Source organism: Echiichthys vipera, assembly GCF_963691815.1.
Source record: "Echiichthys vipera genome assembly, chromosome: 16".
In the NCBI taxonomy this organism is placed as follows: Eukaryota; Metazoa; Chordata; class Actinopteri; order Perciformes; family Trachinidae; genus Echiichthys; species Echiichthys vipera.
In genome coordinates, this window is record NC_139841.1 from 6,246,421 (window position 1) to 6,272,889 (window position 26,469).

General features: G+C 41.3%; 1 protein-coding gene across 1 annotated transcript in view; it reads left to right on the forward strand.

Moving 5' to 3' along the window:
- wdr7 (WD repeat domain 7) overlaps window positions 1–26,469 on the forward strand; it is a 139,591-nt gene that overhangs the window by 47,694 nt on the left and 65,428 nt on the right. The window contains exons 19-22 of the mRNA XM_083929896.1: window positions 1,834–1,931; window positions 15,260–15,378; window positions 15,491–15,614; window positions 24,977–25,090. Coding sequence (XP_083786022.1) covers window positions 1,834–1,931; window positions 15,260–15,378; window positions 15,491–15,614; window positions 24,977–25,090 — 455 coding nt within the window. The remainder of the gene's footprint in view (window positions 1–1,833; window positions 1,932–15,259; window positions 15,379–15,490; window positions 15,615–24,976; window positions 25,091–26,469) is intronic.

Here is a 26,469-nt window from a genome sequence, read left to right on the forward strand (position 1 = left end):
TGTGTTCTAAGTAATGTAGGTCTGCCCCCAACCAAGGACTGTCTTGGTCCACCAGTGGTCGTCATTTAGAGTGATTAGTCAATATATATATATATATATATATATATATATATATATATATATATACACCCCCCCCCCCCCAATCCTCAGCGACCGAACACCATAATTCAATATAATAATATATTTTACAAGTACGCACAGCAGCACGCGTTAATTCTGCCGCCCTGTTAATGACACCGGAAAATGATTTCACATTCTGAAATTCTGACAGAACGTGTCACCCCTGTTCTTTTCAAAGTGAACCCATATTTTAGACGTCTTTCCCGACATGATTGGCTATTAATTATTAACTGTCTAACCATGATGTGAAAGGGACCCGGACCTGCCCTTTTTAAAAAAAAAAAAACACTGACATTGAGTGAGTTTCACGACTTCCTGTATCTGGCCCTTCAAATTTAAGGCCTCCAATCTTTTAGGCCAGTCCCCAGTCACATAGATTTTCACTTAATTTTGACAAGAAACGGCTCCGAATGTGTTTTTGTCCCCTGTTGACCAATGGACTAATGAAATCTTGGTCAGCTAATGATTTTTGGTCGACCAGTGCTCGGTCGACTATTTGAGGGCAGCCCTAATGTAATGTAATTAATTATTTGATATTGTTATTCTATTATTCTGCTGTACTTATCACCACTGCAGCTCAGCAAAAAAACACTGTCTGTGGAAACATAAAGAGGGAGTTTAATAGGCCATTAAACTTTGGAAGACACCACTTGACTCCTGAAATCACTGTGGTGTTGTTACTTTGGTTTTACTGGAATCTTCGTGCTCTTTAGTAAGACTGCGTGTGTGTCTTTGTTTCATGTGCCACATTGACACACAGGTGTGTGTTGTCAGTAAACGAGAGAGAGAGACAGATAGAGGGCTTGTCTGTGTGTTTTGTGTGTGTCATAGTGAAAAGCGATGAGAGCAGGTGTGTGTGTGAGTCGAGTGGGTCTCTGTAGCATCACATCATGAAAGTAACTGTGTGTTGACACTTTATAAAGAAAACACAACAGAATCATTTCAACAGAAAAGCATATCTTGTACCCTCTCCCTCGTTTATATAACGTACCTTCCAGTGCAAACACTGTCTTATAGTTATTTTATCTACTTCTCATTCATGTACTCTGCACGTCCTTCTGTTGAGTATTTGACAGCTTATGATAATAATGTCAAATCACCTCTTACAATTGATCTGGCGGCCCATTGCTGCCGTCCCTACATCTATACTGGTGAACCGTGTTTTTCACCTGGATGGAATTCTGTCCTGTTTGTAACGACACACTAACATTTTGTGAACTTTTTGTCGCCTTTTAAAATGTCCTTGCACCAGATTTGTATTTTGCATTTTTTTCTTTTTACTGCTAATTGTATTGAGCTCCCTGGCAGTGCTCGTTGCCTGGCAACCGTCATTGATCACTCCATTGATTGTTGTATCGGAAATGTTTGTGTGTCTCTGAAAGTTAGACGCCTCCAGTCTGTTCAGGCTCACGACTGTGTCCTCCACCCAAAATTCAATAGGCTGGAGCCTGCACACGCGCACGCATACACACACACAGCATGCATGCACGCACGCACACACACACAATCAAGCAGTCTGTTACAGGAAATAAAAATTGTGTTGTTGAACATGTTTGTGTGAACTCCTGGTTGTATGTGTGTGTTTCTTTGTATTTTGGTGTGTGTGTGTGTGTGTCTGTGTGCGTGTGTGCGTGTGTGTGTGTGTGTGTGTGTGTTGGCCCTCCTCCCTGCTCCTTTAATATTTCATGCCTCCTCTTTGTGATCCTCCTCCAGGCCTCCCAGACCAGGAGGAACCCCGGAGACTCCTCGCAGGACGCTGGCCGCCCCCCCTCAACCCTCCAACCCGGCGCTACAGGCCCAGATCAAACAAGGTAGCTACAAAAGGGAGGGGACGCTGGCTTCACACACCCCCAGGGCCTTGCGGCGAGGGTGGGAGGGAGGAGAGGCGGGGGTTTGATAATGCAGCCCACCGGCAATAAAACCCACAGAGAGTTGTAGAAAAACCCTGAAATATCACAGGAGGAAGCCGCTGCCGTTTCCTCGGTCAGCAGGTTTTTAAAGGGATGTTCTGCTGGGTTTTTTTGCCATGAGGGTGGAGATGTTCCAACTTCAACCTCTGACTGTTGCTTTGCATCTGGTCTCCCCTCTCTCAAAAATATTTTTCATCCATGAAAGAACATTTAGGAAAAGTGTGAGCTACACAGTTTAACCTCAGTCTGAACTCACATGGGGGTGATGGGGTTCTGTGCCCCGCTCAATACATTCATACTGGAAATATTGAGACTTTCTTCCCAAGAAAAGCAGCACTGTGATTTTTCCAAATATCTAAAATAAAGGCTATTCTATTCTATAACTTATGCTTAACTGACAGGGGCCTCTCACAGCTGTGTGAATTAGAACTGTCAGGAATAAAAGAAAGAGTAGTGCGAAGTGCTGCAAAACCTTTTGGGGCGGAGGTTAGGATGGACTATAGCAACATTTAAGGCTGAGAATGTTAAAGTCCTTTCACTATCAGGTGTTAAACTACCTAGCTAATGGGCGAATGCAAGTTCTCAAAAATAGTTGGAGGACAAGAAGTTTGAGTCGTGGGTGAAGCATGTTCGGAAAGAACCATAAGGCGAAGTGGTAAGCGTGAGCAACGCTGTCCGGCCCCACATGCAAGGTGCTAGACCCAAAGCCGCAAAGGGACACGGACAGCAGGGGCAAGATGCATAGAACTGTGTGTACGCATAAAGACGCACGTACGCCTTATTCTGTTTTACATATCTCAATTAATGTGGAGCCGGGCTCGCATGCACGGGCCTCATTTCCAGTCCCACAGGTAGCTTTGAGTGGATGTAGAAAAGCCCTTGAAGACCCTTATGCCTTGTCCCCACCCTGTCTATCTGAATTATTTTGCATTAATACACTGGTCCAAGGAGTAACCGTAAACTATTTAGTTGTGCTATCTTACAATCCATGTATAGTAAATATACAAAGTATGTAGCTGTGGGGATGAGGTCTTAAAATGCATGGAAAGGGTCTTGAAATCGATCTTAAAATACTGAATTGTACTGAATTTAACTTCAGGGTTCCTGCATATACCCTGCAAATATGAATTTTAGTGGTGGCTATAACAACTATCAATAGTTTTGTAAGCCAGTGTCCTGACGACAGGGGCACCAGATCAGAAAACACTCATATTGGAAGGCAGTGACAAACGTGTTTTGTCCTGTTAGTGTGGAGGACTTGTTGGGATTATTATGGTCTGCATGTTACTAGTATGAATCTCAAGAAAGAGATTTTATTTAATCTAATCATCAGCACGGTCAGACATTTTTACAATCAGGCCAACTAATTCTGTTTCGGTCTCCATGTGGTACCTGTGTAGCCCGAACGTGTACTAACTCATTTCTAGGAGGCACACGTCTGCTGTGGTGGATTTTTATGTGTTGCAACAAAAGAGAAGTAGATGAATCATTGATAGGGATGGAAAGAAAGACGAGAGAAAAGGAGAGAAAGGAGAATTTCACTTAGTAAAGAAAGTTTTGAGTCTTTCTTTGCAGAGAGAAACCTGCTCTGGTTCACTGTGGGGGATGTTTTAACCAGCCGTCACCATCTGCCTACCCCACGCACGCACGCACGCACGCACGCACGCACGCACACACACACACACACACACACACACACACACACACACACACACACATACACACACACACACACACACACACACACACACACACACACACACACACCTACCACACTGCATCAAGCTCAGTACTTACAGATACACCAAAATTCAAGTCAATGTGAATACCGCACTAGCACACACACACACACACACACGCACACGCACGCACGCACGCACGCACGCACGCACGCACGCACGCAAGCACACACGCATACTCGCATACACATGCTATGGGTGGCACCCTCGGGCGTGAGGGGAGGCAGGGTTTTAGTGCTATTGTCATGCCTTAATGGAGGCCAAGCGTGACAAGCACGTGGACTTATTCACGCCACACGCCTATTCACCAGCATTCAGGGGGAACACTGGCCCGTGACCTCTACTCTGTGTGTGTGTGTGTGTGTGTGTGTGTGTGTGTGTGTGTGTGTGTGTGTGTGTGTGTGTGTGTGTGTGTGTGTGTGTGTGTGTGTGTGTGTGTGTGTGTGTGTGTGTGTGTGTGTGTGTGTGTGTGTGTGTGTGTGTGTGTGTGTGTGTGTGTGTGTGTGTGTGTGTGTGTGTGTGTGTGTCTTTGTGAAGGAGAGCTGTGTTACCCCTGCTCACTGTCTCTTTTCACATGGAAATAATAGAGGAGGCCCCTCTGATATACTGCAGCATTTACAGTGAGATTAACAGAGGGAGCAGGGTGTCCACACATCATTTAATATACCTAAAAAAATCTTACAGTTCCTCTTCATCATCTCCACACTAACTCAGAAAGGTTTTTAAAAACATCTCTGTTGTCTGTTTTTTTGTAGACACTTTGACTAATGGATGGAAAAAAAGGATCATTCAGTGTTATTGCAACATTGGTCTTATTTCTGTAGTTGTATCTTTGATAGTAATACTGAGATCCGGGGCATAAATAATAGAGCTGAAAAGATTATTAAATGAATTGATGGGTGTTGATGAAGACATCTACAATTATACATAATACATAATCAACCCCCCACTATTTTGATAATTAATAAATCCGTTCTCTTATTCCAGCTGCTTTAATGTAAATAGTTTCTGCAAAGACATTGGACGACGCCATCTCGGACTTTGGGAAACAACTTTTTTCACAATTTTAGGACATTTTATGGAACAAACAATTTATTGATTGATCAAGACAATAATCAACAGTCTAATTGACAAAGAAAGTAATTATTAGTAGTTCAACTTTTAAATAATGTTAACATCAACATCCAATTCGTACTTATAACTGAGGAACTCTGGAAATCACTTAAAGCTAACTAATCACGTATTTAATGGCCATGGAAAAAATGCTATACTGACGATGCAATGTTGTGTATTTAAGCACCATTTTGTTGTTTTTGCTGCCAGTCTTCAACTTAACTATATTTGAATGGTTTTCCAGTTTGGATTATAACATTGACCTGCATTAGTGTGAACATTATTGGAATTTCGATGCCTCAAAAAGTTGCAGCTACCTGATTCCTCATCCCTGCTGCCTGGCTGCTTAAGTATCATCTGCATATTGGATTATTTTATGATGTTACCAAAATCCAAGCATTATTTGTATTAGCTTAGTAGCTATTCTAGCAAAAACGTATATAGGCTACATCCACACTGCTATTTCAATATTTCAAAGAATCCGAGTGAGGTAGGCTGATCAGAACGACTGCCATTGGTGTCTTCGTCATCGTCTCCAAAGGTTTCTGCTTTCACCCGTCCAAAAGACCGGAGTTGTGTCGATGCCAGGAGTAAACGTTGCAAAAGATGAAAAAGATTAAATGAAAATTTAATCGTTTGGGCTTGGATTTTCTGATGTTCAATTAGTAGCACTGAAGTTTGAGGATGGTCTTTAACATTCTGTCACTATTGTACAAAATAATCAGTTAAACCATATTCAAGTGTGGCTTAGTGAAGCACTTTTCCTTATGTCTACAGAGCACTGCCGCTAAGTTATGAAGTAATACTGACATTGAAAATATTATTTCATCCTTGTGATAAAGCCAGTTTGGCCTCATTCAATAATCAAGTATATAAATAGGGCTGCACACCTGCTGAAGATAAACTCAACATTCACTCTTTCATGAGGATTAGTAATTAACTTGAGAAGTTAACAATTATTAACAAATAGAGAAGACATTCTGGTTTCTGGTGTACTGATGTTTCTTTTCCAGGGTTAAAAGCTTTGACCACGGACTCCAACAATGGCATGCTGGGACACAGGCAAAATCTATAAAGGTTTAGCACGGAGTAGATTATGGAGGGAACACATTAGACGTGGAAGAATGAGGGTACTCTTCATACACTTGCTTTTGGACAGTTTTTGGACAGACTTTTTCAGCATACTAAGTCATGACTTAATATTTAATTGCAATATTTAAAGTAGAACTAAAGAGACTCTTGAAATGGCTTTTTGTATGCTGTACCTCCAATAATATGAGTATGTTATTATAATTGCTTAGTTTTACCATTTCCCAGGCACTGAATTCTCAAGGTAGAAATTGGTATTAAAGTATGATTTGGGTATATGATTATTTAATGATGTAACCACCAACAACCAAGCCTTTTGTAGAGGGCACCGTCTTGCAAGGCTCAACCATTGGCCCACTACCTAAAGTACATGATGGATAAGATAAGGTGAACTAATTATATTTCACGGCCTCATACAGAAGATTTTCATTTGAAACGTTGCTGTTTTTCCACACCAATGCTAGCAAGCTGCTGACTGCCCTGAGCCATCTTTCCGATCTCTGTTTCTCTTGTCACTGCATGACTTCCGCCTGCTGCCTGTTCTCTAGAAAAAATACCCTTTTCCACAAACGCACACTCTTTCAATAATTCTCTTTTGCATTTGTGCACTTTGACATTTGCATTTTTCTTTTTTTCTTCACCACCAACAGATGTGATGTTGCTATAACTGTTTTCTCTGTTGTCTTGTTGTGTTACATGTTTTCTCTGTGGTAGCTGGGCTATTTTATGGACCATTTTTAAGCTGTAACTGTTGCTGCTTAGCTGGCTTTATATCAATAGTAAGGGTATGGGCCATCTATGACTGCACTGAAATGTCAATAATATCATTGGGTATTGAATCTTATATTTATGCTTTTATTTTGTGATAAAAGCTGGAATTTCTTGCACTGACAGATACCTTTAAAACTGTAGGTGTTGAACAACATGCTTAATCATATCATCTCCACAGTATAAAGGTTTCAGGTCTGTGGCCCTAGCATAAAGAAACATCAAATCTACAAAATTAAAGACCAAAGTATTAATTCTGGATTTATTTTGAAATACCGTTTTTTTATCAGCTGTGTTTATACCACTGCCGTGCCATGTTTTTTTTTTTTTTTTAAATAACCAAGGCACTTCAACAAAAACCTTTATTCTGTCAAAAAACAGCAGTGAGCTAAATTAGAGAACACTTTCAGATTCCTCCCAGTTATTGGTGTTAATCTGCACCTGGTGACAGTTGACTTCATTGTTGGACACACCCTGTTTATCTGCAGCTCTCCTGGTTACTTTGTAAGATGGCAGCTGCTCTAAGGAGACTGATCCCTGAGACAGCAGGTTGTCCAGATGAAGGCTAAAGAGATGACCCTCTCAGCCATCAGAGAGAGGTTTGGTGTTCACAGTCTGTGATTTCAAGAAAATTTAAACTTTACAAGGACACAGATTCATTTAAGTCCCTCAAAAAGGCCGGTCGTCCACGTAAAACAAGAGCACGAGAGGACAGGATTATGAGAAGACTCTCAATGGGGAATCAGTTCAACAATTTGGAGTGAAAGCCCACTCTGCAGTGACCAAACCTCTCATCAGCAGAAAGAATAAAAAGGCTAAACTTGCCTTTGCTGAGGAGCATGTTGTGTGGAGGAGAACTGGTCCGGAGGGACGTCAGTGATGAGAGTCTGTTCAACTATTTGGGTCTGATGGGAAACATGATGTTGGGCGTAGGACTGGGGAAAAACTGAACCCAAAGTGTGAAAAGAAGTCAGTTAAATCTGGAGGAGGAAGTTTCATGGTTTGGGGGATGTATACTGCAGCAGAAGTTGGGCCTCTTATACAGCTACATTGCAGGGTGAATGCAAATGTTCATGTGTCAATCCTTCAGCTACGTGCAACACCTTCACTGCAATTGTCTCCCAATCAGCTGCAATTTCCATGCAAGACAATGTCCCCTGTCACACTGCAAAACATGTTAAACAGTTCCTTAAAGCTAAGAGTAGTAAATCAATAAAATAACCAGTCCAGATCTAAACCCCATAGAGAATCTCTTGAAAATCCTTGCTAAAAAAGTAATGTGAAAGAAACCCACTCCAGTTATTGAACTGTGGAAGAGAGTGAGTCAGAATGGACCCAGATCAAACCAGAGCAGTGTGAGAAACTAGTGATGTCCTGTAGGTGCAGATGTGCTGAAGTCATTCAAAGCTGTGGCCTCTACACTTCCTGTTCATTTTTGAATCCTAGAGAAGAAAACATCGTTGAAATATTCTCTTCTGACACAATGAACACTGTTCTCTAATTTTGATCACTGTTGTTGAAGTACCTTGGTTATTTATAAAAATATGCTAGTGCAGCAGTGGTATAGACACAGTGGATATTCTGGACCATAAATAAAACAGTATTTCAGAATAAATCAAGAATGAATACATTGTTCTCTAATTTTGATATCCACTGTATATTCTTATTACAATTTGAACTAACACATACTTTTTTAACTGCATGTAGATAATTGACAGACATGTTGTTGGTTATCCTTTTTTGAAATAAAGTTCATGTTCTGTTAAAAAAAAAGAAAAGATTATGGGTTAATAAAATGCTAGTGCCACAGTCTGAAACCTTAGTGTCCAGGTCGAGGAGTCTGCTTTAGTTTGTCTGGTGAAGTTAGTTCATCTCCAAACTAACAACTAATGATCTAATTTCTTTACAAAGCACTTACTACGAAATGAATTATTGTCATGTTTGTTTCATGGTGCTTAACACTAACTGTATGTGCCTTTTATGAACTTCTCTTTTTATCTTGTCACTTGTATCTGTATATCAGTATCCTCTATGCTTTAGGATTATTTTACTGTCCCCCCTTTTATTTTGTATTTGTGAGATGATTAACTGTTTTGTTTGTGAGTTTAACTTTTACTTGCTAATATTGTATGAATCATTTAGTTTTTTAAAAATCCACCTTTATATACTTCCTTTTAAGTGATTCAGTTTGTTTTGCTCTAACTACTCAGTAGCCATATTTGACTTTATATGTAGTTATATTGGAAAATACTTTCCAGATGACTTTTATTTGGATGAAGACTTAGATTAGACATTCGATTGTAGGTGACATATACACAAATCCAATCAAAAGTTTGGTACTGGGTTGATCCACGTTAACATATCTGAATTCCTGGTATGTATTTAATAATTTGTATAACTAACTTACGCAGTTTGTATGAACTTAACTTGGGAACTTAACTTAAGGAAGAAGGTTTGTACTGTGCCTAGATTCCTTTCTTTTTGGAAAAACACAGGTGACAGCAGTTTGGTCACTTGATTTCTGCATCTTATCTTTCCAATGAGGCCAGCAGCCTCTTGTCCATAGGAATTATGTCCATAGGATGATTCAGTAACTCATGACTCATAATAATGAAATATAGGTCAGGGTGGTGGATGTTTTTCTACCATATCTGACTTTCATATAGGTGACTGCAACTCACGTCCTGGAATAGACCTGCAATTATTTTCTGCGACCTTTCCCTAATCTCAACCATGGTTTAATTATCTTAACTACCATTCTCCCATAACCTTAACCATATTTTTATATTTATATTTTAGAAGGCATGTGCAGGTATTGGAAGTATTTAAAGACTTTGGTGTTTAAAGGTGGAATGAGTAGGATTTGCTGTTTGTAAACACAAAATTACAAAGGTGACGTGTTCTCCCCATGCATTGGTTTATACGCATTGTTTTTTTTAAAAACAAAAAACAAAAATTCTTCTCATTCTGCCCTTACTGTTATAAAACTTGGTAGGGCTGTACTTGATTATGTTAATTCGATTAATACTCATACGAATTTTTCTAGACTAATTGATAGTTTACCTGATTGACAGATCTAAAAAACTGAGTTTCTCCACAAAGGATCATGCAAAAGCACCACTTCGCTTCTTGTGTTTTCCAGATATGTGCTCATAAGTTTCTTAAAAAGAAGTCATTCCGCGTGGAAAAAATGTTGAATTGACTGATTGAAGAAATGAGTCGACTAAGACTGAAATGACAGAATAGTCAGCTAATCGATGAAAAGGGGGCAGCCCGAGTCCATGGCTTGTTTTACCATAATTGATGCAAACTCAACCTGACTGCCATTTGTGTAAAGCAATTTTTATATGCATCTTTTCTTAACTTATTTCTTCCTTTCTTGTTATGGCTTCTGTATTTTCATTTTCTGTTGTTAATACATTTTCTTCCTCCCTGCTGCCTGACCTCTTTATCTACCTTTTTTTTGCTCTTGTATATGTTTATATCTTCCTAACCTGTTCTTTCCTTCTTGACTATTTCTCTCCTTCTCTTCCTTTGCAAGCTGCTGTAGCTGCCACAGCCAACACCAGTACTGTTACTGCTGCTACCACTGCTGGGGCTCCAGGGGCCCCTGGGGGCCTTCCCCAGAGGGCCCCTGGCTCCCCGAGCCCTGCTTCTCATAACATCCTCTCAGTCAATGAAGGTACAGACTGAAGTGATGGGTACTGCTTAGGAAAAGTTTTGCAGCCATACTCTTCTTTTCAGTTACTTTTCTCTGTCTTTGGGTCTTCTGCTTCTAGATCTTATGACATCCCTTCTTTCTGTCTGTCCTCTCTCCATCCCATTTGTAATTTTTTCTTCGCTCTCTCTCTCTCTCTCTCTCTCTCTCTCTATCTCTCTCTCTCTCTCTCTCTCTCTCCTCCACCCTTCCCCCTCTCTTCACTTTATCAGTTCCATCTCCACACCTTTTTCCAATTTCTCTCCTTCTTCGGTCTCGGCACCTATTTTCTTGCATTAGTCTCGCTCTTTCCTCCAACCAGTGTTAGGTTTTCATCTGAGGTGTCTCGCTCCAGTTTTTTGCAGTGTCTTTGTCCTTGTTGTGGTCTACACCGCTGTCTGTTTATCTGTCTGTCCGTCACAGCTGAGTTCAATACACTTTCAGTCCAATCAGTTGAAGCAATTGATAGTTTTGGATCTCCAAAATGCCCATTGTCCTCAAGATCATATTCACATTTTCTTCCTTGGCCTTAGAAATTATTGCATTTGTAGTGAAAAATATGCAATTTGCACCCCTTCCAAAAACGTACAAATTCTGAAACTTATCACAACAAACACCCAGGACAAGTTTTCTTAAGCAGCAAAATTTGGTGAGACACATTTCTGTGTCATCAGCAAACAAGTGGACTTTACTAATGTTTGGAACTGATGCATTTGAGAGTGCATTGACCACAGCCCTTATGCCCTTGTGTGGTTTATTGTTTCAGTTCTTGGCAGTATTGTGTAACCCTGTCCTGTGTCCTTTGTCTCAGAGTCTACCTGTCTGTCTGAATGTCCATGTGTTATGATGTTTCAGTGTCTCTATGCTCACTGTTTGCATGCTTGCTATTTCCACCTGATGGAATGGGGAGTGTGTCACTGGGGAAAAAACAAGCCAACAAAAAAATCTGATTTTTACTCTGCAATGTCTGAAATTTGCCCTGGTTTGACATGTAGCTATCCCTCGTTTTCACTTGCAGCACATCAATTTGACACTGCACTAGTGATTTCTGCGGAGGCATACATTGTAAAAGTTGCGTTTTGAAGTTAAAGACCGAATGATAACTAATTTTGTATTAATCTTTCTGGTGTCCCTCTCAGAGCCTGATGCTGTTTTTTTCTTTTTAAATAGCTGTAATACACGTTTTTTGTTTTGGAACAGGATGTTGGCTTTTTACCATGGAGGCCTGTTGCCCCATCTACCTAATCAATGAATGTGCTCTCAACTTACCTTAACTCTTCCACCTCTGTGGTTTCTATATGGAAATCAAGTGCCTGTTCATAGCTGATACACTTTAGCAAGTGGTACAGTAATCTCAACCACTAAGACATGGGTGGGATTATTATTATTTATTAGATTATATATTATTTTTTTTTAATACCCGAAAACAGCAAGCATGCACACAGAGGCTACTTCCTTCCCAGTAGGAATATTTAGAACCAACCTCTAATCTTCTGTCAACTGAAGCAAACATGTCAAGTTAATATTATCATATTTATTTCCAAAACACTGCCTTGCAGAAACCTTATTATTGTTATTTTGTTGTTATGACAGTAACATATATTATCACGAATAGATTCTGTTTGCAGCGGCTGTAATACTTTTTGTTAGCATGATTAGTTGTTAGCATTAGCATGAATAATTGTGTTTAGCAGCAGCAACAATATTAAGCACACTTTATACTTTCTGCGTGTCTGTGAGGCTCTGTGATGTAAATGTCATCATCCTCATATCAATGAGGGTCCAGGCTATGGACTTGTAAGGTATGCTATGTGAATGTCCGCATGCAGCCCAAAATTTGTGCATGCAGATAATAAACGTAGCAAGTGCACCAATAGTGCCAGTGCAGTTGGTGGCCTTTGTACCTCTAGCTGTTTTGCGAAGAAGAAGAAGACGAAGATAGCGAAATGGATGCTTGTTTTGAAGAGAGATTGTCAATTTAATTCAATTCACTTTTATTTATAGTGCCAAATCATAACAAAAGTTATCTCAGGACACTTTAAAGAGTAGGTAAAGACTAAACTCTATGACTTATTTATGATTTACATAGACCCAACGATTCCCCCATAGAGTAAGGTGGAGACGAAAACCTTCCCTATTACAGGCAGGAACGTCAGACAGACCCAGCTCTGTGGAGGACGGACATCTGTCAGTTGTGCGAGGTTATCTGCCGTTACCCACATTTATGTAATTTATCTGTAAAGGAATACAAAGACATCCAAATGACAAAGGACTCCAGGCGGAAAATCGTGCACACTGGCAAAGAGTGTGGATTGGGAAATGCGCATATGTGGAACACCAGACTAACGTTGAGTGCCCTCAATTGTAATATTTGTAATATGGAAACGCGTCCGCATCACTGGCACAAGTTCACAGCTGCCTGCTGACACATAACGCTGAAAGTATGTCAGAGCCTTTAGAAATAGCAGTAGTAGTAAACAAAAACTACCAAAAGCATAGTTTGTAAAATTAACATTTTTATAAAGATATGTCATTAAAGTGGCATACAGTAAAACATATTGCACTAATCGTATAACCCAGTGAAGCCACACACACAAGTTTAAGGCATGGAGAGGAGAGCTGATAGCCAGAAGTGGGATTCCAAAGAAAAGCCTTCTGTGTAACATCACATTTATCTCAACCTTAACAACTGTAGCTTGTAGTGTCTAGTAATATGTTAAAGCAGGGTCTGCCATATCCTGCTGGTCTTTCGGTTCATAGCTGAAGAAAAAATAGCAGAGCAGCTTCCTGTGACAGCAGGTGGGCTGACTGCATTTGTGTTTTTTCCCAGCAGGGGTTTGCTTCACTGTTTCTGGTAATAGTTTATAATTTATTTGTATTAATAGTGGGGCTGGAAGATAACAGTTTTGAATTTGATTTTAGGAACTATTGAACAAAATGATTCAAGTAAAAAAATAAATAACATTTGAGGTTTCTGCAAGACAGTGGTGCAACTACAGAGAGGTTGACTGACTTCTTTTCTGATACTGAGACAATTTGGTTATTATGGTCTAAGAAGAAAAGAACGTCAAATATTTGACTCAATTTTTCATGTTCTAATTTTTGTGAGATTCATCATAATCAATCTGTCAACTTCTACATAGAATATTCCTGAATGTCATATGTTGTACGCCTAATGGTTTGAGTTTCCCTTGTTTATTTCAATGGCGGAGGTAAGTTTACATGGTGCCCATGGCAAAGAAATTTATATGGAATTTCTTTCCTGGTTAAAAGCCATCCACTGTCCATTCAAGTGCATTTCACATACATGCATCTTCTCTGGAAATCATATATTAAACCAATATATGTGAATAAGGTGCTTGAGTATTGAGTATCAGCGAGTTAATGTTTGAGTCCATTTTTTGTCACAAACATGTAAAAGCTAGTATAAAGTTCTCTGGTGTTTGGTGTATAATCTAAATATATGCCATTATTTTTGAGCCTTATGAAAGCGATACCAAGACATTTTGAATGTTAGATTTCTTCCTCAGTCACTCAGGTTAATACAACTGAGAAAAGGTGTTATGTATACCATCTATAAACCTGCCAGGTTTTTAAGGTTTTCAATCCTCCACACATTATAGTGTTGCTAAATGAAAAAACACACACTTAAGTTCATCATGCCAAGGTATCGTTATGAGGCTTTTGTCGATCCACCTGCCAGTGCTGTTTATCCGTTGTTACCTGTTGGATGCCATCAAATATAATCAGGCTCTGGTTAGCAGAAATAATAACTTTGCTCTAACCAAGACTGCAAATATTAGTCAATAATATTCCCATCCTGTGTTTAGCTATTAGTTTGATTTTTATGTGAGGATTGTAAGAGGTCAGACTGTGTTTGTGTGTTTGTGTAACAATGTGCAAAACTCACTTCTGTCAAAAAAACAATTTCAGCTTGAAGGGGCGAAAAAAAAGGAAAAGAAAATCAGACTAACACTCTTAAAGAATAGTTTAACAATATGGGAAAGGCGTCAGTGTTTTTAACTTTACGCAATGGTTACAATATCAGGTGGTGAATCTAATAATTTGTCCATTAACAAGTTATCTTCATAAGTACTGACCGGAATTCCAATGCAATTGGTTGTGGATAATCCTGGTCCCCAGGGGATCAATCCTAATTATTTTGGTGACCGTGGACCCTTTTTTCTAGCACCACCATCAGAACAAGATTTCCTCTTGTACACAAAATCAGAAAACAGTATTGGTAAGGCTCCAGAAAAAGCTAAATGTTGTTTGTTCAGCCCATTCTCATTCCCAGAGCGTCAAATACAGCTGTTTTGTCACAATCTTCTGCATTGGCATCGCCACACAAGGCACCCTTGTGTGTTGGTGCCAAATGCACCAGGCTTCAAACTGTGAACCTGTTTGTGGTGATACTAGATGCTCTGAGCAAGAGCTGTCGGAAGTGTACCAAACGCCGCGCAAGTAGGTAGGTTGGGTTGGTGGATGGATCTAACAAACGCCACTTTCACCCAGGCGGCTGCAGTACATGGCCTGCCCTCATGTTGTTATATCCCCACCCAAAAATATTTTCCTTACCCCTAACCAAGTGGTTTAGTGACGCCAGACAAAACGGCCGTATGTGATGAGTTGTGATGAGGCTGGGTTGTGTTTGTTCTGTCCTAACAATTTCATATTGCCTGGTATAATATGAAAAGAAAAACGTGTTTTTTTGTGACGGCAGTGAGATGTGTGTATGAGCAAATGAGAGCCTTTGGAATATAGACCTATCCACTGACCCTCCCCGTAGTCCTTTCTTACTGTGTGTGTGTGCGTGTGTGCAGGTTGGAGCCAGCTGGCAGCCATGCACTGTGTGATGCTCCCTGACCTCCTTGGACTGGACAAGTTCAGACCTCCTCTGCTGGAGATGCTGGCGAGGAGATGGCAGGACCGTTGTCTGGAGGTAACACACACACATCGCATGCACAGGTCCAAGCTAAGACTTCAGGGATGACTCTTTTTACATTAACATAACATTTCAATGAATGTATCTGCAATGTTGCAAATTGTTTTAGGTACGAGAAGCAGCACAAGCTCTCCTATTGGCTGAATTAAGGAGGATTGGCCAGTCTGGACGTAAGGACACTATCGACCTGTGGGCTCCCTACCTGCCTCAGTATGTGGACACAGTCAGCTCCCGTAAGTACCTCACTCCACTTTATATCTGAGAGAAAGAAAGAGGGAGAGACCCACTGAAACATGCTAACTGTGAGCATATATTGTTGGGCAGTACTATTGCATACATGAAAAAGTTAGTTCCAAGCCCCAACCACAGCGACTTCCTGGTTGATCCAATAAGGAAGTGCCAAAGACTGCAGTTCTCTGAGTGTCCACTAGGACACAGGTTTCATAATAGAGCAGTTTCTCATTGACCCCCATGTTAAACAGGCTGTTTTCACAGCATCATTAAACTTGTTTAAGGCCTCATACAGAAAACAATTCTAGTCTGTATGTTTAGGTCATATCTCCATGACAACACTGAGGGGGTGAATTTTTTCTACAAGGCTAGTTTTTATTTGATAGGAGGTTAAAGTGTATGAATAATTAGGGGCGTGGCCTCTTAAGTGACAGCTAACCGCTGGCCCTCACTTCTAGTTTTCAGGATTAGCATGCTAACTCTGTCATCTTGACCTGGACTGCCTTCATTTGTAGGTTGGTGTTACTATAAGTGACAAGATGGTTTGCTCTTTAATCGACTGTACAAACAGATGGTTTAGGAACACACCTGTTATGCTAATTAAATAGCCACACTTGCACAATGACTTGTAGTATGGCCTTCTATCGATGGCAGATACACTAAATCAGGGCTACCCAACCCGGCTCCTGGAGGGCCACTGTCCTGCATGTTTTAGGTTTCTCCTGCTCCAACACACTTGAGACTAACGACTTTCAAACCTGTGACGAGCTTCAGCTGCTTGATAACGAGTACATCATTAGATTCAGGTGTGTTTGAGCAGAGAGAAACCTAAAACATGCAGGACAGGGGCCCTCCAGGAGCAGGGTTGGGTAGCCCTGCACTAAATGCTAATCTAGAGCACCGGGAGAATTCGGGCCGTGAGGGTCGGCGTTTTACAGTCTATGAGCATGGTACTGTGTTGAATATCAGTTTAAATCATAGATCATAAATTCTGCCTGCACTTGACTCCTCCCATGTCAGTCTCTACCCTCTTAAATATCCCGTTCCCTTTACAAATTTTTTAAAAATGACTTCCGTTCCATTCCGGTCCCAGAAAAAGATCTCAACATTGACTCTCCCTCTAGTAGCATGTTCTCATAGCCTAGCTCCAGGGTGGTGGAGCTAATGTGGCTTATTCAGTAAACGTCAGCCAGATGGACATATCTCCCTCCCCCCAAGGTCACATCACTGCCCTTTAGAGGAAATGAGGAGGAGTCAAAGTCTGACAAGATGGCGACTCCCATAGGCGAGTACGATTGGATAAAGTTGAGAGAACAGACCTCGACTTCGATGCTACGTCCATATTTTACACAGTCTATGGTTGGCTCCAAAGGGAGCTGCATGATGTCACTTGAGTCGAATTAATTTCAACTGATGGCACTGAAAATGCAAAAAACCTCTGTAGCCCACTCCCTATCTTTGTTTGAGGCTAGAGGCGTATTAAAACAATAATAATAATAATAATAATAATAATTGATTTTATTTATAGTGCCCTTTTCATCAAAGATCTCAAAGGGCTACAGGTTAAAAAAAAACAAAGAAAAAAATTGATTCCCTGATTCTCCAACCAAACAGTTGGCAGTTTGTGGAAATATGAGAATGTGTGGGATAAAATGGATGATATTGCTGGTCCTACTACATTGATGTTTGATCAGCTGCATATCTAGTTGGTATTGCACCTCATTCTGTGCCAACTGCGTTTTTTTCCCCCACCAGAGCAGCGATGTTCCACATTCCTAGAGCCAGTCCGTGAAGTCAGGGGTGAGCACGCTTAGTTCGCCACCTTATCCCTGAGCCTTTACCTGCTGCCTGACCAGGGAAATGCAGGTCCTTACCTGTGATCAGACTTAATGTCCATTTTGTTTCACTTTATTCATATAGTCTGACATTATGTTCATGTTCCCTGTTTTGTTAGGGGTGGAGGCTATTTTTTTGTTTGTTTTGCCCATACTAGTCCTGACTGACGTATCGAGCAATGTTATTTTCAGTCGTGGTAGTGGTTTCTAGGATTAGTTATCTTAATGCAATGTAATGACTTACAACAACCAGTACAGCTGCATCAATCTCATCATCATTTGTCTTTATTTTTGGGGCTGTTTTTCATGATTTAGCAAGGTAGCTAGTTAGCTATGGAGGAAGATAATATGCACATTCCTATTTTATTTTTTTTAAGATTATTTTTTGGCAGTTTTCCAAGCCTTTATTATATAGGACAGACAGGAAATGGGGTGAAAGAGGGGGAGACATGCAGCAAAGGGGCCGCCGGTCGGAGTCAAACCTGCAGCCGCTTCAAGGACCTTCAGCCTCTTTACACGGGGCAAGTGCCCTAACCACTGTGCCACCGGCCGCCCCAATATGCCCATTCTTAATCCCACCTACGAAGCTGCAATTGGTCTTGGAACTGTCACTTAGCACACCGCTAGACCTATCTGAAAATCCATTTGTCTTTTCCTTTACTTCACTTAACTTCTTTTTTCTCTCTGTCTTCTGTTTATTCCCTGGTCTCTCTCTTTGTCTATATTTACACCAGCTGATGGGAAGAAAGGTGAATCTCCACCTCCTTTTACTAGAAACGGTCTACCAAAATGCTGTGTGTGTGTCTGTCTGTATTCGGGAGTCGCCTTGCGGTTGCCGAGGATGCTGGGGGTTTCTCAGGGGAAGAGTTGCCATGGAAACGGGCACCGGTCAGTGTTGTGTTACCACAGCAGTACCGCAGGCGGGGGAGGTGGGGGGAGTGATAGGCCGGTGACCTCAGGGGACAAGGGAGGATGGAGGGGTGTGGGGCGCAGAGAGGGATAGAGCGAGGTTAAAGGGTCATTGAATTTGATCTGTGTGCTGCACAGCAAGACTGGATCAGAGAGTAAGACGACTCCTGCTGGTCCTGGAATATCATGGGAGAGTCGGGGATGTGTTGAATCCTCTAGAGAAGTCTTATGTCCAAAGTCCTGAAGATGCTCTTGGGTCTTTCTGAGCACAAACCATGCTTCATAAAATATGGTGTGAAATAACTTATTTTTAAAAACATCAGATTTAAAATGTAAATGTAAAAAGTTGCTATAGTGCAGTGGGCCAGTAGGTAAGTCTTTAAAGCACTCTTTTAATAAACTCTGGGTTCACTAACTACGTTGTTGGTGCTTTGTTTTCTGTGTAGGGACTCTTCTCATGCTGCTGCAGAGGTTTGCTGTTATTTTGAGCAGTATTAGTGGTTAAAAAAGACGTTTTAATGCCTTCACCGTACTGCCCCGAGCTAATCACTGTTAGCCACGTCCTGCTGTTAGCGACTCTCCCTAATTTCTCCGCTAATAATAATAATAATAATAATTCTTTATTTCAGACACAAGAGGAAGGTCCATATAAAAAACATACAAAATACATAAGTAGCTTAAGTAGATTAAAAGAAAGATTAAAAGAAAAGCAAATGGCATCATAGTTGATACACAAATAAAAAAACTGCCTCCATGGCTTATTTGATGTATGTAAGTGCCGAAAAAGACTATGGGATGATTTTGCGCCGGAATGACTCTTTAACACCTCACTGTATACAGTATGTTTTACTCACAGGCTGTATCAAAGTATGAGCAGGTCTCAAATACACTTAAACCAGTTCAATTATTATTGAATGAACTTGTGATCTACGCTAGTTGAGAAGAATGAAGATGCCTAAGTAGGTGGTCGTGTCGATGCCTGTTCACAATACTCTAAACATCAGTATTTGTAAAATGTTCCTGTTATCAGGCTTATATTTGTACCAAGTCGATCCAAACACTGTTCATTCTTTCATACAGCATATAAGTGAAACATTCCGCCTGAGTTGTTTGTACGTACTGTGGCTGTCAGCTGTGGCAACGTGTGGTACAGCACCGAAGCTACAGGCTGGTATAAACAGGAGAGTTGTGGATACAATTCAAAAACATTACATTTCAACAGATTTATTTGTAAGTAGAACTTTATCATGTTTTAATTATGTTTATTGAACAATCAATTCTTTCATTGAACACCAAAAAACCTGAATGTTGAGTTAAAAAAAGACAGAATCTGAAAATCCAGCGTGTACACACACAGCAGACGGTATGGTGGGAGAGAAACCAGCATCAGACAGCTGGAGGAAGATGGAGAGAGAGATGAATATATTGGCAGAGATCCTATGAGGATGAAATTGGTGCACCTCATATGTTGTCATTCACATTATCAGTGTAACATAAGTGTGTGATTGGACCTATTTCACACTGTTGACACTGTCACCAAATAGGCACTCTGTTGTTGTCTTAAGTCTCTCTCTCTCTCTCTCTCGCTCTCTCTCTCTCTCTCTCTCTCTCTCTCTCACTCTCTCACTCTCTCACTCTCTCACTCTCTCACTCATTTAGCTCATCCTCTCTGGTTGGTGTTTGAAGGAATACACCTGTTTTTATCCACTAGCTTTTAGTGAGAGGAAATGTCAGAGTCCCACTGTCGCAGCATCGGTCTCTCTCTCTCTCTCTCTGTGTCTCTCTCTCTCTCTCACTCTCACACACACACACACACACACACACACACACACACACACACACACACACACACACACACACACACACACACACACACACACACACACACACACACACACACACACACACACACACACAAAGCAGTGGAGTGGCCATGACCTTTCAGCTCTCCTGGAAGCGTTTAAAAGGCTTTAACACAAAGGGAAGGGGGCGAGCTGGAGTTGTTAAATTGCACTCAGAGGGACAACAATAAAGTGTTCACACCTTCTTTATCATCACTACAGAGTTCAATTAGCTGCTTTTTGCCTTAAAGGAGCAGATTAGTATTTTGGAAAATATTCTTATTTGCTTCCTTTCTGAGAGTGAGATGAACAACATCACTCTCATGTCTGTGTGTTAAATAGGAAGCTGGAGTGAGGACATGGTTAGTCTAGACCAGGGGTGGGAAATTCCAGTCCTGGAGAGCCACTGTCCTGCATGTTTTAGGTTTCTCTCTGCTCTAACACACCTGAGTCTAATGATTTGCCCGTTATCAAGCAGCTGATGCTTGTCACAGTTTAGTGGGGACCTAGGAGAGAGCCCCTGAGGCTGAGCAGGGAGAAGGAGTAAACCTTAAGGGCGCTGGATGGAGAGAGAGGAGCTCGACACACACTTTACTCTCTCATAATCACACACACTTGATTAAACAAAGTACCAAGCATTGTTCACCCTCACACACGCGTGAACACACACAGTTTTTCAGGGCCGTCTTTGTGTGTGAAGCCGTGTCTTTGATCACCGAACAGCAGTCACTATTTCCTCTCTCTCCCCATCTGTCTTTAGTTTACTATCTGCCTCGATCGCCCAGTCATGTCATGAACCTGCTGTTGTTCAAGATCCTCCTCCTCCTCTCCTTCGCTTTTCTCGTCGTCCTCTCATCTCCTCCTACCATTTTTCCTTTTATGCAACTCTCTTTAACACCTCCCCTCCTCCCATTTCCTCTCTTCCACTTCATTTCGTTCTTTTTCCCCCCTCTGCTCCTTTACCTCACCTCCCCCTTATTCACCTCTCCTGCTCCTTCCCCCTTTTCTCTTCCGCCTCTTCGCTATTTTTACATTTCTTTCTCTTGTTTGTGATGTTTCTTTTTTTTTGCTGTTTTTCCCCTCAATCTTTTCACCCCTAACCTTCCCTTCCCCATCCCTCCTTCCCTTTTCCCTTTCTTCCATTCCTCCATCCACTCTTCTCATCAGAGTGGATGGAGGTGAAATGGAGTGGCCTTATTTTCTTTTATGCATGTTCTGTATTGTTTATTTATAATATATGTTACCAATATATTAGTATATGTTAGATATCTAAAACAATAACATACAAAAAGAACATGTAATGAAAATTGGATAGAAATAGCCGACACTGAACAGGTGGGACAACTTCCTGTTTTTAATCAAACAGAAATTAAATATGATCAGGATACATATCTGAAATGTGTGTGTACATTTTTAAAGATAATTTAAGAATGAATAATAATACAACCAGAAAAACCATAAAGTTAAAATGTTCCATTGATCATTTTATCAATAGTTCTAATTGCATAAAAAACTTAGAAAGATACATGAACCATGTTATGTAATAACAATGAAATGGAAGCTTCAAAAGAGGAGAGCCCACTGTGATTTAAAGAACAGGAAGTACACGTTTTAAACCGTGGAGGAGAGAGAGCAACAGACAGAAGAGAGGAGGACGGGATCCTGGAGGTTAACAAGGCATGCTGGGAGCTATGTGTCATGGCTGACATGACAAGCTTGACCTTGGAGCAGGGCAGAACGCCTCCTCCTCCTCCCCCCTGTCATCCACCCCTCCTCCACCTCCCTCAGCTCCTGCACCTCTCTCTTTCTCATTCCCTCGCCGAGGACAGTTGAGTTATAGGCCCGACGTGTGTGTGTGTGTGTGTGTGTGTGTGTGTGTGTGTGTGTGTGTGTGTGTGTGTGTGTGTGTGTGTGTGTGTGTGTGTGTGTGTGTGTGTGTGTGTGTGTGTGTGTGTGTGTGTGTGTGTGTGTGTGTGTGTGTGTGTGTGTGTGTGTGTGTGTGTGTGTGTGTGTGTGTGTGTGTGTGTGTGACAAAATGGTTTAACAACACATGCAGACCAGAATTAGCAGAATCTGCACAGTGTTTTATCATGAGACACAATTTCATCTCCCTGGAAAGTTATTACAGTGACATCATTTAATTCAAACAGTCATTTATCAGCCGTGTGCACGATATTGGACTATTCTGCACTTCATGATTTACATCAAGAGCCAATGCAGGAGGCAGTGTGTATGCAGTGGGGTGGATTGTGTGGTGAATGGGTGGTAGATGGGCCTGAACAAAGGCGCAGAAGGGAGACACGTGTAGAGAGCCGCATACTTCCTTTCCTGCCTTCGGGTGCATTTTTGTGTGGCAATTTATGATGGGAATATTTTTATTTATGTAATGGAAACCACTAAAAACAGAATAATATGACTTGAAGTAACCTTTTCTGTTATGACTTAAAGTGAAATAATCCGTAAAATCATCCCAGTTTCCTTTTAGGCAAATACACTCATCAAATACGCCATGACGGGGATATCTGGATATCCCAGAGAGTCGCTAACAGTTGCTAACAGCCGGACGTGGCTAACACTGATTAGCTCTGGGCATTAAGGTGAAGGCATTCAAATGGCTTTTTAACCATTAATACTGCTCAAACTAACAGCAAACCTCTGCAGTAGCATAAGAAGAGCCCTGACACATTAAAACAAAGCACCAACAACCAACACGTAAAAGAGTGTATTAAAGACTTACCTACTGGTCCCTGTACCAGCTCCTCTCATAGTAAAGTCCATTCAAGTGGATTACCAAAGTCAATCCAAAAGGAAGGAGCCCATTGGTGCTTTGTTTTCTGTGTAGGGACTCTTCTCATGCTGCTGCAAAGGTTTGCTGTTATTTTGAGCAGTATTAGTGGTTAAAAAAGATGTTTGAATGCCTTCACCGTACTGCCCTGAGCTAATCAGTGTTAGCCGCGTCCTGACTGTTAGCGACTCTCCTATATTTCTCCGTTAAGTGTCTCGACGGCTTATTTGATGAGTGTTTTTGCCGAAAAAGACCCTGGGATGATTTTACGCCGGAACTTAATTTTAACTCTTAAAATGTCAAATTAATTTTTTTCAAACAGTGGCCCTAGTATTCCATTATGGTTGACTTGACTACAAAATTTTAGGCGTTTTAGTTATTATCCTTGCACTCATTTGTGGCTGTGTAAGAGCAGCTTATTCCACACATTGCCACATTCCAACCGTTGCTTTTGAGGTTGCATACTTACATTCATGTTTTTATTTTGCAAGCTCACATGCTCTAAATATTGAGGGGGACATGTCCCCTGCACCCCCCAGGATCTGCACCTGGGCCTCAAGCTTGTCTGACTCACATAAGACATGACATAAACATAAGTTTACTTCTTGTCACAGACCTGCAATTAATAATATAACCACCATTTTTCCCTCCTCTTAACCAAGTGCCTATCCCTAACCATACTTCAACCAGGGTCTCCTCTGTATATTTAGTAGCGTAAATATGATGTATCATAATTCTCTTATTTGGCAGTTCTTAGACGTTATCCTGTTTACCTTTTTATTGCCGTTACGTTGGTAACGTTATGTTTCCCTTATTTTCTTTTGTCCTTTCCAGCCAATCAGAACATATCATTCATCAAGTGTATCTGGTGCTTCTTTTTTTCTTTTCTTTTTAAATCCAATGATCTGCTTTGGCACTAAACACTGTTGTGCTCCACGTCAGTAAAGCTCATGTGAACAGAAATTGAACTAAAAGAGAAAGCTGTGTTTATGTAGAAACAGCCGTCAGTCTGCTTGTCCAATCACAGCGACGCATCAATTATGTTTTAATTAAGTTCAATTAAGTTTTTATCACTTTAACGTTTGAGACGGATAATCAACAACCTGGCTGTGTATTGGCCTTCTGTCAGTGTGTGTGTGTGTGTGTGTGTGTGTGTGTGTGTGTGTGTGTGTGTGTGTGTGTGTGTGTGTGTGTGTGTGTGTGTGTGTGTGTGTGTGTGTGTGTGTGTGTGTGTGTGTGTGTGTGTGTGTGTGTGTGTGTGTGTGTGTGTGTGTGTGTGTGTGTGTGTGTGTGTGTTTGCGCGTGTGTGCATGTGTGATATAAAGCTGTACAAAGGGTCATTATGTTGAGCTGTCAGCAGTGTGTGTGAGTAGGTTAATTGGAACATGATGCACAATGTTAACCAGGATTAATCAATGTAATTGCACGGTGTGTACATTTTTTTTTTTGGGGGGGGTCTGTTGTTTTCACAGGGAAGCACTGTGATTGGTGTGTGTGTGTGTATGTGTGTGTGTGTGTGTGTTCATTAATTAGGCTGTTTTCCCAGAGATAAGCCCAGTGTAAGTTCTGCTACCTTTAGTCGCCTCATTCATTAGCACAGCATCATTCATTAACCCAGCCACTAATGAAAAGCCACTTTTAATTGGCAATAGAGGGATAACAGCTAAATGAAAACGCTAAATATAGTGTGTGTGTGTGTGTGTGTGTGTGTGTATGTGAGTGTTGCCATTAATTCTCTTAATAAGAAGGGGGACCAATAAACCTTTATTAGCTACTTAACCAGGAGGTTAGCCTGACAATAAGGATCATTTTACTAACAACACACACACGCATAACATGTATAAGTCTCATATGTTGGAAAGAATCACACTCACATACTTATCCTGATGACCCCCCCAAGACACACACACACTCCCCTGTCGGTCCGTCCGTTTCATGTGACAATACAGGCTGATGTTTAATACTAACTCCAGTGTTTGTGTCTCTCTCCTCAGCTGGATCGGCCACTGAGCCCTCCCCTCCAGCTCCCCCTCCCCCAGAGGCTCAGCCAGTAGAAACAAAGATTCCTGAGGAGGAAATGGACGTCACCGATGATGACATCACAGCAGGTAGGGACATAAAATCCATTTTATAAAGGCTCATGTAATTACTAGATTTTCTGTTCAGATGTAGCAGAGGCAACGTGTTTTTTCTTCTTCAATAAGAAAGCTCTGCCAGTTAAATAAAGAGATTTGAAATTTGCAAAAACTTTTTTTTGCCAAGACTAGATATCAAGCTGGAGGCTATATCGTATTAAGTTGCTGTGAGCTAGTCACCCCTTCTAAGCAGAAGGCCGAAGATGATGTTATTCAGCAACCTGATTGGGCAAAGCCTCTCGGCCTCCGGGCCGCTACCTCCGTCTCACTGAGATCATCAACTGTACGTTTAAGTGACGCCAAAACACCCCCATCGCCCCCTGGTGGCTGTCTGTGGTAAAGGTCAAAATTGAATCTGTAATTTGGTTCTATAAAAACGGTGTAAAACGTCATGATTGACAGCCGTGATCAACTGGTGATTTGTTGGCCTGGTGTATGTGTATTACAACATGGTGGCGCCCGCATCTGTGCTATTTCGGCCTCACTTTTGTACAGTGGGAGGAAGTGAAGATGCGTCATCCATCGTTATACACAGTCTTGGACTCACCTTGGGGTCGGTTGTGCCTGTACGGGAGCAGCGTTAAACCAAGGAGCCTTCATTCTTCAGCTACCTCTGGGAGCTGAAATGAGCCCGGAGGCAAACTGCACACTGACCGATCATCCCAAAGAATCTCAGGCCACTGAGGGCTCCTCGACTGATGACTCCAATCTTTGACTTTCAGTGGGGAGCTCTAAAATGTTGAATTTTTAGTGGAAAAACCCCCGACACATTTGTAAATGACACAAATCGTGACAAGGGCAAGCTCTGATTAGTTGAACGTGTAGTCTGCCATGTCTGTCGGCCAAGTCCCTGCAAGAATGTATGATTCTATAATCTGACACAAGGAGAATTATTGTGTGGTCCAATCCCGGTGTTAGGGATAGGGTAAGATCCAAAATGAAACGGTCCTTACTTACTGTCTTGCTGTGAAGTGTTTGAGGGCATTTATAAAAGTAAGGGATGGTGTTCCCCAGTGACCTTTGGAGCCTCATCTGGTTTGATATAAGACACATTAAAAGGTCATTTATCATTGATGTGCCACTGAGTTTTGCTCTGGTGACTCTGAATGTAGGTAACTTATGGTGTGTGTGTGTGTGTGTGGTGTGTGTGTGTGTGTGTGTGTGTGTGTGTGTGTGTGTGTGTGTGTGTGTGTGTGTGTGTGTGTGTGTGTGTGTGTGTGTGTGTGTGTGTGTGTGTGTGTGTGTGTGTGTGTGTGTGTGTGTGTGTGTGTGTGTGTGTGTGTGTGTGTGTGTGTGTGTGTGTGTGTGTGTGTGTAAAATTTCTAATCAGTGCCACACAGCCCATGTATAAT